Source organism: Triplophysa rosa, linkage group LG7, assembly GCF_024868665.1.
Source record: "Triplophysa rosa linkage group LG7, Trosa_1v2, whole genome shotgun sequence".
NCBI lineage: Eukaryota > Metazoa > Chordata > Actinopteri > Cypriniformes > Nemacheilidae > Triplophysa > Triplophysa rosa.
In genome coordinates this window covers 350300-367799 of record NC_079896.1, presented here as the reverse complement: position 1 = coordinate 367799, position 17500 = coordinate 350300, and the positions used below count along the sequence as shown (strand labels likewise).

Here is a 17500-nt window from a genome sequence, read left to right as displayed (position 1 = left end):
TTTAAAAAAGGAAAATCAGACGGATAAAAGTCGTGATACTTTTCTAGCTGTTCTGTCGGCATATATACACAGTACAGTATGTGTTGACAAACACTTCAGTTTTACTATAGTAAGCGTGTGTATGTGTGGTATTCCAGGAGCCTTTACTGTTCCACTGCTGCCCATATTAACAACTCAAGGAATCCGGTGCTAAACTTTACTCACTAGTGTGCACTTGAACATCATCAGACAGGCAAAGAGTCGAGAGCAAGACTAAACATGACAGACTTGTAGAACATTTCTCTCTTTACTGCTCTTCTGTACCTTTGATTTCTGTGTGCCCGGGATCACTCATGTAACTTTGAAACATGAATACACTTGTGCTGACTTTCAGAAATACTTGAGAAAGTTTATGTTGAACGTGAATAACAAAATGAGCTAAAGCCAAAAGTAGTGAAACTGCACATCCACATTCACTTTAAATTGTGACAAACTAATATGATTTGCGTATTTAAAAACGGATTAAACTCAGCGAATGCCTTATACAGAAGCAGTGTCGTGTTTTGCTCTGTAGGGGGTGCTGTTCTCAAACTCAAGCCCTCTATTCCCACTCAAATCTGCATGAGATCCCAACCACTGACATCTGCGAACGATTCCACGCCACACAGATTTCTGTGCACTTTTTATTTGAGCGTGACGGTGCTGTAGAGACGGTTTATTGGGTTTGAAACTGATCTCAGCTCAGGGCTTTGGTCATCTCAGGCCTCTAAACACATTCAATAGAGCTGTTGTCTCAGTTTACTTCTCTCTCTCTCTCTCTAATGGTGCAAATAGAGCTTCTTCAGTGACAACTATATACTCAGTGCATTGTTCAATGTGAAGCGGATGAGAGATGCTGGAGGATGAAGATTAGCTTTGAATGTTTGGTGCTTTCTGGTGTCACTATAGGAAAACATCTTGATCTCACTTGACATCCAATAGCCTTACAGATCTGTTGCATTTAAGAGCATCTTCAGATACAACTCCGTAATAATGCCGTTTCTTGTCAGATCAATGGCCGAGATTTTTTTTTCATTTCTAGCAGTAGTGATAGATGTGTCCAGAGAGGAGAGAAAACTCCTTTTTGAACTGGTGTAAACATATCCAAACTTTCTCTCCATCACAGACATGTTTGCTCCCAGTATAAGCAGTGGACCAGTAACTGCCCATCTTTATAGCTGAAAATACTGTTAATACTGTCAAAAACATGCATGTAGGTCTGAACTCCATTCCTTCATCTCACAATAATCATCTCTCTGATATATACAGATGAGTTTTATAAAGGGTCCAAATGGCTTCAGCAGAGTTTATAAGCTAAAGAGAAACACGTGAGGCATAAGATTTCTTTTTTGTTGTTGTTTTTGCTTTCTTCTAATAGGTGAGAATGATGTTTGCTGACATTCCAGACATGTGTGACATTGGCTTTTGTCATCAAAGCTTCATTTGTTTTATAGTCAAACGTGTCACTTCAAACACACTGTTGGTTATTGAGATGAGAGATTTCCATCGGGTTGTGTTTTAAATAAGTTTATCGCTGCGTCTGCATTCTCATGCCTGTGATCCTGTGATAGCTGTGCTGTGTTGTGCTTTAAATCTCCACAGTTCAGCAACTTTTCACTCTTTGCTTTGTTGCTCTGCCGTAAGGTGAATGTTAAAACATTTGATTTTAGTTGAATGAAGTCTGAAGTCTACACTTTACACGTCTGTGTGAATCTGTCGCGGGGTTGTTTTGTAGAATATAGCATTGCTGTTTGCAATAATTCATTGTGTGTTTAAGTCTGGAGTTCACGGGAAACAGAGGATTTTGTGTCTTTCTGGTGATGTCTTGAGTTTAAGTGTTTGGATATCTCATTGATTCCAATGGCTTTAGTTTGAAATGTTGAAACGTTTTCTGTGAACCGATGGAGAAAGTGTATGGCAGAGATCAAACACAACGTGGTGAGAAGTTGCTGAAAAGTCGCTCCTTCACTTGCAATGCTTGACATCTATTCAGAAGTTCAAAACTATTCCATTAAAGGTCCAGTTACATGATGATAGATGGTGTTTTCGGCTTTATAAGTGTTGTAAGCGCATGTCACCTCGTGTGAAGCAGACGTGTTCTAACTAATATGAAAAGAATGACTGATGTTACTTTGTAATTCCCCCTGAGTGATGGTTTGTAAAGCATAAGTTCCATTTGTACAGAATGTTATAAATGTATACATTGTAAATAGCGTGGCCCTACATTTGCAACAACAATCATTGAAGAAGAAAATCAAGTCATGTCGAGATGTGGTTTGTAAGGGAGAATTTGCTTTGGTTTGTGATGGACTGACCCAGTCCACATGAGAACATCACCACCAGACGTCTTCGTCTGTCATAATAAACCACAACCTTCAAAAGTGCTGTTGTGTGTCCGCGTCATATATGTTTACAAATTCATTTCTTAATTTCAAAAGGTTACTTCTGCACTTATGAAAGTGAATCCTGGTTTAATAATAGTAACTGTAGGTTTTGGGGGTTTTACGGTAAAGCCACACATTTACTATGGTAGATTCCAATCCGCAAAATACAATCAAGGTTGATTTTCTTAAGTGTTGTGTCTTATGAATGAGCACTTAAAAGAGACATTTGAGTTGTGTTTGAACGGTGCGGGTCAAAGAAAGAAGATTAATGATATGCTTAAGTTTACGATGCACTGTTGCCATGGTTACCACGTCAGCGAGCGTAACTTCTAGACAAGAGCTTGGTTCCAAAGTGAGATAACTCGTTTTCATAATTCATGTTTTTTATTGTGCATTCCAATTAATCTCAATCAAACTGCAGATGGTTTGTTTTGATTTAAGCCCTAATAACTCACAAAAAAAACAATAAAAACACGAGAACGTAGTAAAGAACATGATTTTTGAAAAATTATTTTAAATGGGAGTAATCTCATGTTGGAACCAAACTCTTCATAAGGTGTGCGTAGTAAAATATGTATGGCGTTTAATATGCTTTATTTTATTTATTCACTTTAATATGCCACTAATATTGTGTTTGTTTGTTTGTTTGTTTTGTTAATGCGCTCTCGCGCGCGATGAACGTGCTTTTTACCCTTTGCCTCTTTTTCCTTACACATTTTTGTCACTGAAAAGTTGTGAAACTCTTTGCTGTAATCTGTAGGATGAAAATCGTCGAGTGTATTTTAGGGGCATGTGTGAAGTGTGTCAGTGCTGTGACTGCAGTCTGCAGAAGAGCTCGTGATGCTGAGAGTTCAGTAAAGGGGAGGGGTTCACGTGTCTTGAGCTATATATCGGCCTGAGACGCCGTCAAACCGAGCCGAAGGACTTGCGAGGTCAGAGGGATCCCCAACGCGGACAAGCATGCCGGCAAAACCAGCCCCGATAAAGAAGTCGGCTAAGGCCGCCAAGAAGGAGGAACCCGCGCCCGCGCCTGCGCCCGCGCCCGAACCTGAGCCCGCGCCTGCGGAACCCGCCCCAGCAGAACCTGCCCCTGCCGAACCTGCGCCCGCAGAAGCTGCCCCTGCCCCCGAGGGTGAAGCTGCTCCTGCCGAAGCCCCGCCAGCGGAGGAACCCAAAGCTCCAGCTGAAGGTACTTCTGTCCCAGAGCCGAACTCATATCACATGATCATATTTATTATTATAATGACTAGTATACGGGACATAAATGACCTCAAATCTAAGGAAAAATAAGATAAATATGATCATTTATATAGGTATGTAGGGCCTACAAATATGTATTACGAAAATACAGTGATGTTAATCGTCATTGCAGTTTTAACAGGGTAGGATATCAAACTACAAACTATATTTGTGTAGAATATTTTTTGTCTAATTCGTTTAAGAATAGTTTTGTTTAATTTAGTTAGCAGTGCAGTTATCATATAGTGTAGTGTAGAGTACTTGCAGATAAATCTGTGTCCAGAAGTATAACTTCATTTTCATTATGCACATATCATGTCTAAATGGTCTGGGTTTGGGGTGAAATATGTCTGAGACATGTTCATTTATCTGTGGTTTTGTAAGCTTAACCCGTACAAATAGAAATCAAACACTTTACAGAAGCAACAAATGACTTGTAAAGCTTGAAAAGTGGATATAAATGCAGTGTGTATTCGTGGCAGCTCACAGCTGATGGGTTAAAAAAAACATCTGCACCTGTTCACCTCACTTCAACAGGATGTGGTGAAGATAACAGCTGTTCTTCCTGACGCACACCACACTTCATCTCACACGCGTTATTCAGATTCATTTTCTACACTCCGAAACATGCTGGGATGTTTCAAGTCTAGAGAATTTTCCGTGGCAGTGGTTACGGACTCTTTGCCTCACTACACTCGGGTTTTGAGTGTGATTCATTGACCATGAACATAAAATAAACTCAATTAAAACGTATTTGACCAATAGCGTCCCAGTAGATATAGTGATTGGGAATTCTCTTAAATCGAGGAGTGAAAATCTGATTTCATGACTTACAGATCTAGTTGAAACAACCCAGCATTTTTTCCAATGCATAAAACCTTTTGCTTTAATCTTCATGAAACTGGGCATGATAGCAAAGCAGAAGTATTTTTTCTTTAGCTTCGCCGCTTTGATATTCACCTCCCCGCTCCATTTATCAGCCTATCCCACGTTTAGATTTCTTACAGAAGTCTCTTCTGTGTCACTGTAGTATTACAGTATTACCGTGCTGTGTTTCTATAGAGACGTCAGTGAGACTGTTTCTCTCTGTAATGAGCCATCACACTGGTGATCTGTTTCTTTTACTCTGTGACAAACGAAAAGTATCCAAAAGCTTTTCAACATCTGTGAAGGAATTATTGAATACCACTGGAGACCTTATAATGCAGAGGAATTCAGAGCCTGTAGTGACCGCAGGAACGCACATCAACCGCTCCACTCGCGGAGAGAGAGACAGATGCTGATCAACTATTTGAATGCATCCATTCATCAGTATTCCTTGCTTTCTTGTTTTGTTCAGGGATGTGTTAAACCTGCTACTTTCCTCACATGTCACGTCCCTGTAGAAGACTTTAAATGATCCTCTGTTGTGAACTCATGTGTGGTGTTCGCTTTGAGTTACTGAATCTGGTGGATCCACATCCATAACATTTGATCTCAATGACAAATAACATAGACAGCATTTACACTCTTGACGGTGCTTCACGATGCCGTAGATGAACCCTTTTTGTCTAAATGCTTCCAAGAAGAACCATCAACACCCAAAGAACATTTCTGTCTCGCAAAAGGGTCTCTGTGGTGAAAAAAAGTTCTTCAGATGATAAAAAGGTACGAAAGAGATGGTCCTTTGAAGAACCTTTGACTGAATGCTTAACAGAAAAGACTGAGATATGAGGATGATGTCGTCTTACTGTGTAGATGCAGCAAATCTGGAATCACTTTAACAAAACTCATAAACACAAAAAATACAAATTGTGGACCCAAAAGTGGTTCTTCTCTGGCATCGCCGTGAACAGCCTTTTAAGCACCTTCATTTTTAAGAGTTTAAGATTTTGGTTCCAAAATGAGATAACTCCGTTTTTAAAATGAGTCAAAATCATGTTTTTTTATTGTGCATTCCAATGAATATCAATCAAACTGCGGTCGCTTTGTTTTGATTTAAGCCACAATAACTCAAAAAATACAGCTTACTACCACAATAAAAACATGATTTTAGGCCAATTTAAAAAGGGAGTCATCTCATTTTGGAACCAAACTCTTCATTTGTACCTGGCGCTGTCACACTTTTTAAATGATCGTCTCATCGCAATTATTTGACATAATAGCAATTATTTTAGAGAAGCGCAATGATTGTAAATCCTGAGAATACAAAAGTGATCTGCAGCGTTTTACATCCCCATCATTGATCTGCACTCGCTGTTGCGTTAGAATGACATTTCTTCATCATTTAAATTCTCCCGGATTTGTATTTTTTGTGTTTATGAGTTTTGTTAAAGTGATTCCAGATTTGCTGCATCTACACAGTAAGACGACATCATCCTCATATCTCAGTCTTTTCTGTTAAGGTCACTCTATAGGGAATGGTTGTTATTTACAGAATTTTCACATTTCTTAATGTGTCTATGTTTTATTCACTGAATAAATGAATTTTGATTAATCGTTGTAACTGTCAAAGCCTTTAAACAGACAATGAATCGCCCTAATCACAATGATTTAATTGACCACTAATCCTCAGCCAAATTTCACAATCGTGACAGCCTCCCAATCATGGAAAAAGTCCGATTGTTTTTTTTGAATGTCTAAATGTCTGAGGCTGAAAAAAACCCGAATCACATCATTTTTTAGTAATTAGTAACAGACCTGAACACCACACGAGAGGTCACAGAAAGTGTCTGTTGTGCTGAACCTGCAGTGTCATGTTTGAGTATTATTGGATGTGTATGAGCAACACTAATGCCTTCAGCGCTCATATCCAGTCGTGCTGCTTTATTAATGTGCTCCTGCTTATTCAACACCAGCTGAAGCTCCACCTGCTGAGGAAATCAAAGCACCCACACCCCCCCCACCCGCAGGTAAAACACACCAGACCAATCCAACATCTATACCTCATTTATACACATGTACTGTATACCTGGACATCCCATCTGTTTCCATGGAAACGTTCAATGACGTGTCGTGTCTCTGTAGTGACTACATGACATGTTTGTTTGGTGTCTTCAGAGCCCACCAGCGTGCCGCTTGAGCTCGGCGTCGAGGACGTCAATGACACTTCAGTCACCGTCTCATGGAGACCACCGGCCACCATCGGAAACTCTGGTCTGGATGGTTATACTGTGGAGATCTGCAAGGAGGGAAGTGAGTGTGCTTTACAATCACACAGCCTGGATATTCAAGGCCTCAATCTTGAAAATCATTTGATTGTGATGTCCTGCCAAGCTTCTTGAAATAGCGCCTGACAATAGCGTACGCTAAATTAAACACGAGGGGTCGTTCATTAGCATCTTATAGACCGAGTCTGAAGCATGGCTTGCACCTGTCCTCAAAATGTCAATGCAACATTTACACCCCACCTCACACTTCTGTCCCTATATGGACTCAGGCATTTCTAGTGCCACCGACACGTCTGCAGAGAGTGATGGCTTCCAGACGTAAATACTGCTCAACCTGTCGACGCTGCAAATACATTGTGCCAAATTAAAAAAGCGCACCAAAAATTCTGTTCGATTGGACTTCTTTGAAAAACAAAAATCGAAATGTTTCAGAAACATTGCACCGGTGTCATTGTGATGTTTAAAACATTTGACCTTATGACATTTAAATTGTGCCTTTATATAAAGTTATGTATTCATTTTTCAGAAAAGCACACATGAAATCTTCTTCAACTGCTGTAATCCAGATTCACATATAAGAGTTCAAATCAAAACATTCAAGATCACTTCATAATTCTCATATCTTCATTTGTGTTATTTCGCAACTTTGATTCTGAAATGTAAAAATAATGCGTATACTTTACCATAATGATAACAACCTTTTTTTACAACATTTTAAAGATTGTTCATTTACGTTGGTGTACAATAGTTCAACTAGTTAATTAAATGAACCCATGAACGTATTGTAACTTTTGATTTTAGGCTACAGGAAGGGCTGAATGTAGTAATGTGTGAAATGTTTGACTGTAGTGTGCATGATTTAGTTCGTGGTTACAGTACTCAATTTCTATTCCAGCCGGTCAAGGTCACTTTGAAAATAACATGCAAAAAAGTTTTGTGTGTTATAGAAATGAAACATTGATATGACGACACTAAACACTCGTTTGATTTGATCCCAGCTGGCGACTGGAAAGCGGTGAACGAGGAGCTGACCGTCTCCTGCCGTTACGTCATCAAGAATCAGACCACCGGTGATCGTCTGAACATCAGGGTGGTGGCGATGAACCCTGGCGGCGGCAGCCCCCCCGCCACTCTTGCGGATGCTGTGCTGGTCAGAGAGGTCGTGGGTAAGATTTAAAGCAGATCCACGAGATGGTGGGCTTTGTCATGAGTGCTCATGTGAAGATCATCTCCTCACCTCTCACACTCTTCTCAAGACACCCTCAATGAGCTCCAGCTGTGACAACATAAATCTACCTGACATGAGTCTGGCGCGAGCTCGTGGAGGGGTTGCCTTACAGTACATGCGTGTGTGATACCAACACGCAGCGCGTCGTAAGCGTTGCTGGAAGGTTACAGAAACGCTGATGGTTTTTATTTTGCAGAAATCATTGATGTCGTATGCATCACGTGTTTCTGTTCGGTAGAGCTTTGCATCAGCTGCGTGAAGGTCAAATGTAAAGAATAAATGCGCTCACTTTGGATCAAATGCGTCAGCCAAATGCATAAATGTACATGTGGTTTGTGCGGATAAAGTTTAAACACTGAATCTCATTCCTCCGCATTATGGTTATGTAAAGCCTGTGTGTGTGTGATCTAAAGAAAGAAATTGTAAATGAAGGACGGAATGTAACATGAATCCGGACGACATGAAAGGAGGTTTTGGCAGAGCGCCGATGGAAGGTTGGGTTGGCCGGCGGTAGCCCTGCACTTAAGCTTTGTCTTTTCCAATAAGAATCAATTCTGTTCCGAGATCCTGAGAAAATGTTCAGTAAGTGACTTTGATTAACAAGGATTAGGTGGAGAAAGTTTCACATAGCTTCAAAGCCATTGACAGCCAGCGCTCTGGATCCGCTTCCATGAAGAGCGATGGGCGCAAGTGTGAAGGGTCGGAGTGGGACGGGTGGGATTCCTTCCCTTATGTTCCCGCAGCGCAGGAGGAGTCAAGTGGCATCTAAGGTTACCCGTGAGGCTTTTTCAGCCCGCTGGAGATCTGTGTTTATTTACAGGCACGCTGGAGGCTTCAACAGACACGGTTAGATTAACATGCACTGCTTCAAGCAAACTGACCAATTAAAATGAGTTCGTTTTGGGGGATAGATTTAGGAACGGTTCTCTATTTTTATTCATATAAATGCAATGCTGATATAAGCTTTGTATAAGACAACTTGATGATAAAAGTAGAAACACAATGTTTATTGAAAACTTTAATGAAAAAAAAGTATATATTCAATTCCATTCAAATTTATTTCTATAGCGTTTTTTTTAACATTGTTACAAAGAAGGTTTATAGAAAACATGTTAGCAGTAGAAACATAACAGTAAAAGTAAGGAAGCGAAGAAGAAATGAGAGAAGAGGATAATTGAAACAAATAAAGGTATTCTGAGGTTTCAAGGATCAGAGAGTTAAATGTGGTGTTAGTCTGAGCGCTGGATGAAATTTCAGTCCCGCTCACACAAGCTGGATCACATGAAGCTTTGAAAACTCTTCGCTGAATCTCTGTCATCTTGATAACGCTTTGACAGCCAAACACCCGTTCAAATAAACGCATAAATGAGCCTTACATGATGAACCAATGAAATCTTTAAGCCCATCACCTCTGTAATGAATATGACATCATGTGTTTTCATTCTACAGATCGCCCCAAAATCCGTCTGCCACGTTTCCTGAGACAGCGTTATGTGAAGAACGTCGGCGAGAAGATTAATCTTGTTATTCCCTTCAGCGTATGTCATCCGTTCATAAAACTTGACAGTGTTTAATATAAATATTTATAATTATGTTACAAATGATCATCACGTTACTTTAAAAACGAAATATTTGACAGTATTAAGAGACAGATTTTTTTGTGGAATGGTGGTGACGTTATTTTCTTTGTGTAAAATGTAATTCATTGTGTTTTTCTTCAATTCTGGTGTGTGAAATATTTTATTGACAGTTTAGTCTATATAAAATGTTGGGTTATTTCAACCCAGCGTTGGGTCAACCGTTGGCTTGTAAATTAACCTATGCTGGTTTGGTTAAACCAGTGGTTCTCAAACTGGGGGCCCAAGATGGATCCAGGGGGACCACAGGTTTTGTGGTGTTTTATGAAATTATCATAAATTTTATGCAATCAACATCAGAAAAATAAGACCACCAACCAAAGGAACTGATGTTCCAGCATTGTATGTCTAAATGTGTTTTGGGTATAATTCAAATTCTAAGTTTAAGTCTTTAAGTCTTTATTTGGTGGGGGCCGCAAAACGATGCGCTTTACACAAAGGGGGCCTTCCAACAAAAAAATGTTTTAGACCCATTGTTGGGTCAAACTTAAATATGTTCCTGGATTAATTTAACCTAACGGTTGGTTTTATAATAACCCAGTTTTCATGAACATGTTTCTCAAATATTCTCACATGTAGGGCAAACCACAACCCGTGGTCTCGTGGACAAAGGACGGTCAGCCCATCGACACCAAAAAGGTGAACATCCGCAACAGCGACAAGGACAGCATCTTCTTCATCCGCGGTGCCGAGCGTGTCGACTCCGGTGTGTATGAGATGTGTGTTAAAGTGGAGAGTTTTGAGGATAAATCTCAGTTAACCCTGCAGATCGTTGGTAAGCGTTCCATTCACAGACTCGTACGTTCAATGTTTTGTCGTTGTTGGCGAATGTTAACGTGCGTCTCTTTGGCCTGATCACCAGAGTTGCCTGGACCTCCTGCCAGCATCAAGATTGTGGACACCTGGGGTTTCAATGTGGCTCTGGAATGGACGGAGCCCAAGGATAACGGAAACACAGCCATCACCGGATACACCATCCAGAAGGCCGACAAAAAGACGGGGGTACAAAACCAACATGATCTGCTGGACATGACACGTTGGGTTATCTGAGGATGTGATGATTGTGTGTTGCCGTCTCTCCGCAGGACTGGTTTACAGTGCTGGAACATTATAACAGGATGAACGCCACCATCTCAGATCTCATCATGGGCAACACTTTCATCTTCAGGGCCTTCACGGAGAACAAATGTGGAAGAAGTGAAGATGCCACTGTTACCAAAGGATCTGCCACGATCCAGAAGACAGGTATTTATTCATGTTTTATATCATCATATTTACACATTATACATGGACGTGGTTTATGCGGTAATTCATATTTTGGATTACGTATGGTATTTCATGTTATTTGACTGTTTTTTTATTTATTGTCATTTGTAACTTGACATGATATTTCATAACAAATAAATGGCACGTTAAATCAGTGTATAAATAAAGTCAAAGAAGTAAAACTAACATGTATATCTGATCTCACAGGTTTTACGAGGTGGCTAATGTTAACGATTTAAATGCATCACATGCGTGGATTAAAAAAACGTTAAACCGTCTCTGGCGTGAAAGCAGATCGAATGAAACGCCTTTTGAAATAATGAATTCGAAGGTCTAAGCGGCGTGTGACGTTTGTGCATTAAATGATTTTTTACCCCTGATCTAACTCTAAATGACTTTTTTTTCCTCGAACGAAACCTGTAAATGTCGTTTTTAAATTATTTTGGGGTTGCATTCCATTTGTCTTCTCAGTTAAAGCGATTCTCATTCTGGCTCTTTTTTTCTTCAGGGATTGAATATAAACCTCCGGAGTATAAAGAACATGACTTCAGCCAGGCTCCTAAATTCACCACCCCGCTGGCAGACCGCAGCGCCACCGTCGGGTACAACGCCAAACTGCTCTGCTCCGTCAGGGGATTTCCTAAGGTGTGTGATTTAAGAGGTTCATGAAAGAACCATCCCTTCACTCTTCAAAATAAAGTGCTTCACGATACCACAGAAGTACCTTTTTTGTCTGAATGGTTCCATAAAGAACCTTTATCATCTGAAGAACATTTCTGTTTCACAAAAGGGTCTCTGTGGTGAAAACAGGTTCTTCAGATGATGAAAAGGTAAGAAAGAGATGGTTCTTTAGAGAACCTTTGACGGAACGGCTCTTTGTGGAACCAAAAATGGCATCGCTGTGAAGAACCGTGTTCTTCTATAAAGAGCCTTTTGTGCAACAGAGAGGTTGCGTGAATGTTGAAGGTTCTTGATGAAATCATACAGGAACCTTCATTATTAAGCATGTGAATCACAGAGGAAAGGAATGATGGAACATCTCGCTCACATTGTGATGCTTGTTGATGGATCAAACACTTGGTTTAGTTTAAAACCATCAGACTGAAACCATGCTTGGGTCTCATCTGTGTCTCAGACATTTCTCCTGAGAAAAAGACACTCTTAAAAAAGGTGCTTCAATGCCATAGGAGAACCTTTTGGTTCCATAAAGAACCGTTATCATCTGAAGAACATTTCTGTTTCACGAAAGGTTCTCTGTGGTGAAAAAAGGTTGTTCAGATGATAAAAAGTAAGAAAGAGATGGTTCTTTGAAGAACCTTTGACTGAATGCTTCTTTGTGGAACCAGAAATGGCTCTTCTCTGGCATGGCTGTGAACGACCTTTTAAGCACCTTCATATTTAAGAGTTAAGCCCATTGCACATTGAGTCCGAAATTTGCGTCCGAAATTTCCGCACGTTAAAAAATAAATACGACCTCACGCTGTGTCAATCACATTTACACACCGCCCCCGATATTTTCGTCCGTCATAAAAAAATTCGGACCGGGTTCGTTTTTCGCATCCGTCAAGCATTTTGAGTGGCCTTTTTGAACAATTCAGAGACACCGTACAAGCGAGAGCCGAATACGAAAAAACGCATACGAAAATTTCGGACTGTATGTGCAAAGACCTTTAGTGTCTCACTCTTAAAAATAAACTGAGCTCAGATTTGTGTCGTCTGCAATCCAAAATCAATATTATTGAAGATCTCAATATCAACTCATTCTCATGAACCCAGATGATTTCACCTCTACAATCTACATTCATTTACACCTCCAGACTCTTCATGTGTTTTATTAACAATAGTCACCGTAAGAAAAATGTCTCAGAATTATTAAATAAAACAGAAGTTAAATGTAAGACATCTGAGATCTATGAGAGAGCAACAACATTCTCCTCTGTGTAGCTCTGATGTGAGGTTCATACAGTTAGGGTTTTCATATGCACTTGACTCATGAGTCTAGAAGGTGTTGAAAAATGTTCCGCCGTGAAGTCTAGCCCATAATCGACAGTTGATTTGTCAAAGGGTGCAGAAATCCAGTACTGACATAACACCAGATATACTTCACCTCCTCCCGGGAATAACTGAAATAATGGAGTCGAGACATGCAGCGTGAGCTGGATTAGTGACATTCCTCCATCACCAGAACTGGATGGATGTCCAGACAGCGATATGACACAGCACCCCAAACACTTCACTGTGTTCATGTCTTCACAGCCCAAGATCGAGTGGATGAAGAATCAGATGATTATCGGTGAAGACCCTAAATTCAGGCAAATGAACGCCCAGGGCATCTGCTCCCTCGAGATCCGCAAGCCCGGAAACTTTGACGGCGGCGTCTACACCTGCAGGGCCAGAAACGAGCACGGAGAAGCTCTGGTGAGCTGCAAGCTGGAGGTCAAACGTAAGTCAACGCGACCCTCTGATGTTTCTTCTGTCGTAGACTTGAATTTAGAATAACAATAATAAATAATAAAAATTTCTGTTTGAAGTTCACACAAACACCACAGTTCTGTCTTCTTTTACTCACTCTTGAGTTGTTCTAAATCTGTATCAACCTCTTTGTTCTGAGAGAAAGATATTTGGAAGAATGCTTGTAAGCAAACAGTTCTCGGACCCAATTGACTACCATAGAAATTACTTTATAAATGTCTTTGTTCTGTTAAACACAAAAGAAGATATTTAGAAAAATGTAGTAAAGCGAACCGTTCTGGGGCACTTTTGACTTCCATTTTCATTTTTCCAACTACACTCTTAAAAGCTGCTTAAAAGGTCGTTCACAGCGATGCCATAGAAGAAGCACTCAGTCAAAGGGTCTTTCAACCCTTTTTTCGCCACAAAGAACCTTTTGAAACCGAGATGTTAAAGGTTCTTTATGGAACCAAAAGGTTCTTCTATGGCATGGGAGAGCCTTTTTTAAGAGTGTGTGTGGTAGTCAATGGGGTCCAAGAACTGTTTGCTTACAAACACGTGTTTGTTTAGGTCATTTTGCATTGGTTAGACGTGCAGTAGTGTCACAGTTTGCTTTGGTTTATTAACAGAGCCTGTGAACCCTGACGCCGAAAAGAAATGAAAGAGTCACACATTCATACAGGTCAGTTTCTGTACTTCACTCGGCTTTTTTTGTGTTTCAATCAAGCTAAATACTTCAACTGATACTTGATTGGTAGTTTGGGGGCACGTGTTGTGTTTTACTTGACTCTGATCTTTCCTCAGCCTTTACACTACAGGTTTGAGAGACTTTAAGACAGAAAACAAATGACTTGAGACACAAAGTTAGAAGATCTCTCCTGTCTCTCTGTTAGATGAAAGTATTTTATACAATAAAGAAATCTTCATTTTTATTATTTCAATGCACTTAAACGTGGAAAATGAACATGGTTTTCTAGAATGAAACGAGACTGTAGACATTTGAAAGTCTTTTAAGACGTGAAGAACAAGATGTCAAGATCCTGAAACTCAGTTTAGTTCTTCTTCTTCTATTTGGGTCTTGACGTGACATCTGTCTTCCTCCAGTCGTGTCCTTACATGGCGGCCACTAAACTGGGAGTGCGAGGCCCCTGCTGGACGCTCATCTCGAGCTGCGACCGCTCATAAATTAAACCTGCTCCGAGTCCCAGACTCAGTTACAGTGACCACACATTTACTAGATCGAAAACATTATGTTGGGGTTGAAAAGGTGGAGCTCACTCATGTAGCTACTATAAGCGGGTGAGTGATATTAACCGTGTTCACTCGTGTTTCTACAAAAGATCACAAAAGAAAAAATAGAAGAGAAGGTTGAAGAGACGCAATTTCAGTCGTGTTCGAGTCCGCTGTGCACGCTTGAATGTCGTGTGTATTTGTGTGTGTTGCTAAAGTTCACCGTGCCGTTTGGACGTTAAAACTATTTCGGGCCGGACTGACACCTGTTTCTTGTTTCTTCCTCTCTGCATTTGCTCCAGTCCCAAATTAGAAACGTCAGAATGTGAAGTCCCGTCTGAGGTGAGAACAAACAGAAAACTCCCGTCCTGAAACCTGAAAAATGTGTTAAATGCATTCCATCTTTAATAAAACAAAAACTTCCAGCTGTAAAATCACACAGAATGAGCTGCGTCTGAAGTGGTTTAAGAGGCGATAAACACAAACACACACAGCAAAATCGCCAGTGTTCAAAAAATGTCAAATGAACTCTCACGGTGTTTACATAATCCACATTTAGAGAGTGTGGGTGATATATACACCGTGAGTGTTCATTTGACTTTTTTTAACACTGGCGATTTTGCTGTGCACACATCAGTTTTATAAATGTAATAAGCCAAGTTGTTTAAACACGTTTTTGTCACGTTTTTACTGATTTTATTCTTTATTTCTGTAACAGGATGGTGAAGATGCCTTCTGCTGATGAGAAAATACATGAACTGTACATATGAAATAAAAATATATATAAACATGGACATTTTCCTTCTTTTCCTGTTTTGAGTGACTCTCGCGAGAGAGCGCTTATACAGACATTTACATCAGCAGTTGTCTGTGTATGGACGTATAGATCCGTCCCCGACTGTGTCCCGTGATGAAGTCCCACGTAAACCCACTGGACCGTCCGATCGATGTGTGTTACATTAAACTTCAGTCTTTCAGCGAGATGATGTCGTCATGTCATTTTTAAACCCAAGATTTATTCTGCAGTTCTTTAAACACTTTATGTGGATATGTGTGATTACAAACCCGGTTGTGATCCAATAACCTGGTAAGCAATTGGCTTCTTTTCATCTTCAAACTATGATGAAAATCATCAATATTTGTCAGCGGCGCATGTTTGTGTGATTGGCTCTCACAAATATAACGGAGTACACACACACACACAGTCACAGTGACTGGAACAGAATGATAACCATCTCTTCATGAATGCAAAGACTTCCAGTGGACTATTCGCTATGCGTGTTGTTCATCGCCATCCATCCTGACAGAGACAAATATTTCCTCAGTTTGTTGAGGTTGGCCTGTATCATGAATTCATCTGCCAAACACAACACAAACTGTCTAACTGAAGACAGTCATACAAATATTAGAGTCCCGAGGTGACGGCCTGTCGTGTCGAGCGTGTGAGAGAGTGAAACTGCGATCTGACCAGTAGGGGGCAGCACCATGACTGTCTTTTACCTCAATCACCACAAACGCACATTTGATTTGACGCATTCTCAGACAACACGGGCTTCATACCTTATAAATCATTTGATCTACTGTTAACATCTCATGGAGTTTTTTGTTTCCCTGTCACAGCGACACCTGTAAACAAAACCATGAAAGAAGATTGAGTTGAACTGAACTGCACCGTTGATCACTCAATCACGGGTGTGATGTATTTCTCATCTACGTCTGACAGCTAACATTTTTTTTATTTTATTCTGTCTTTAATGACAGTTTCTGCTTTGCATATCTAAATATTGTGAACAATTATTTTATATCGCAAAATATCTGAACCCACAAGCACTTAATGAACTTTGAACTTTTCTTTGAGTTCAGGATCTAGATTCAGACACAGGGAAGGATGCATTGATAAAATTCTACTATTCCTAATGGAATTATAAATCTTAAAGGAATGAATTCAGAATCCTCTAAAAATAAAAATGAAATTCAACAAGATACACTGAAATTCTGAAAAAAAAACAAAGGATTTTCATGTTATCCAGTGGGATTTTATTTAATTCTTAACAACTTCTTACTCAGACCTGGTTCCAGATAAATCCTGTCTCCAATATTTCTTTTTTCACACTGGTGAAGTTTGTTTATTCCTGTACGACACAACATTTAAAGTCTCAGTTTAGCCTCTGTCATTCTATCATTTAAAGGAATATAACCACAGAGAATGTGATTTTGTCTGAACTTTACCATATAAAAGCATAAATCTGCAAATACACATCTATGGTTCTCAAAGCAATGCTTTTGTGCTTCACGTGTAATCTGATAACACACACAAGAGCAATAATAATACAGAGTTTATTGTATCAGGGTTATTTCACTATTGTGACACAGCAGCTGGACAAACAGATGATGCCGGTGCTGTCTGTGACATTTAATGACATAAAGAATCCACAACCGCAACTTCACCAAACACACAACTCGATGAGATATCAGGTCTCATTCACAACACACTGATCAATGAACATTCACATACAGCCACATTAATGATGTTAAAAAGTGATATACAACTTTGGAAAACTTTATTCAAATATAATATTAAAGATGTTTTACTATTGTGTGTGTTTGGTGTGTAGTTGTGTTTGAAGTGTAAACCGAAGCTTTGATAAGAATTAAAGACCACACCACACTACACTACACCACACTACACCACACCACACCACACCACACTACACCACATTACACCACACCACACCACACTACACTACACTACACCACACCACACTACACCACACTACACCACACCACACCACACTACACTACACCACACTACACTACACCACACTACACTACACTACACCACACCACACCACACCACACTACACTACACTACACTACACCACACCACACTACACCACA

The 17500-nt window shown here is 40.0% G+C and overlaps 2 protein-coding genes across 6 annotated transcripts in view; both read left to right on the top strand.

Moving 5' to 3' along the window:
* nav1b (neuron navigator 1b) overlaps nucleotides 1–2402 on the top strand; it is a 69264-nt gene extending 66862 nt beyond the window's left edge. For all 4 annotated transcript variants that reach the window (XM_057337026.1, XM_057337027.1, XM_057337025.1 and 1 more), the window contains one exon: nucleotides 1–2402. This exon is cut by the window's left edge and continues 415 nt beyond it. The gene's annotated coding sequence lies outside the window, so the exon portion shown is untranslated.
* An 860-nt stretch (nucleotides 2403–3262) lies between these two features.
* Nucleotides 3263–15396, top strand: mybphb (myosin binding protein Hb). 2 transcript variants are annotated; one of them, XM_057338838.1, is made up of 13 exons: nucleotides 3263–3591; nucleotides 6479–6532; nucleotides 6681–6815; nucleotides 7789–7956; nucleotides 9468–9556; nucleotides 10235–10430; nucleotides 10518–10657; nucleotides 10741–10900; nucleotides 11430–11566; nucleotides 13178–13364; nucleotides 14002–14054; nucleotides 14905–14944; nucleotides 15321–15396. In XM_057338838.1, exons 1-11 carry the CDS (start codon nucleotides 3363–3365, stop codon nucleotides 14031–14033), a joined length of 1527 nt encoding a protein of 508 aa, XP_057194821.1. In that variant the 5' UTR covers nucleotides 3263–3362; the 3' UTR covers nucleotides 14034–14054; nucleotides 14905–14944; nucleotides 15321–15396. The 2 variants fall into 2 exon arrangements, with proteins under 2 accessions (XP_057194821.1, XP_057194820.1); XM_057338837.1 differs by lacking the exon at nucleotides 6479–6532 and having other exon boundaries at nucleotides 3267–3591.
* Nucleotides 15397–17500: the final 2104 nt, after the last annotated feature.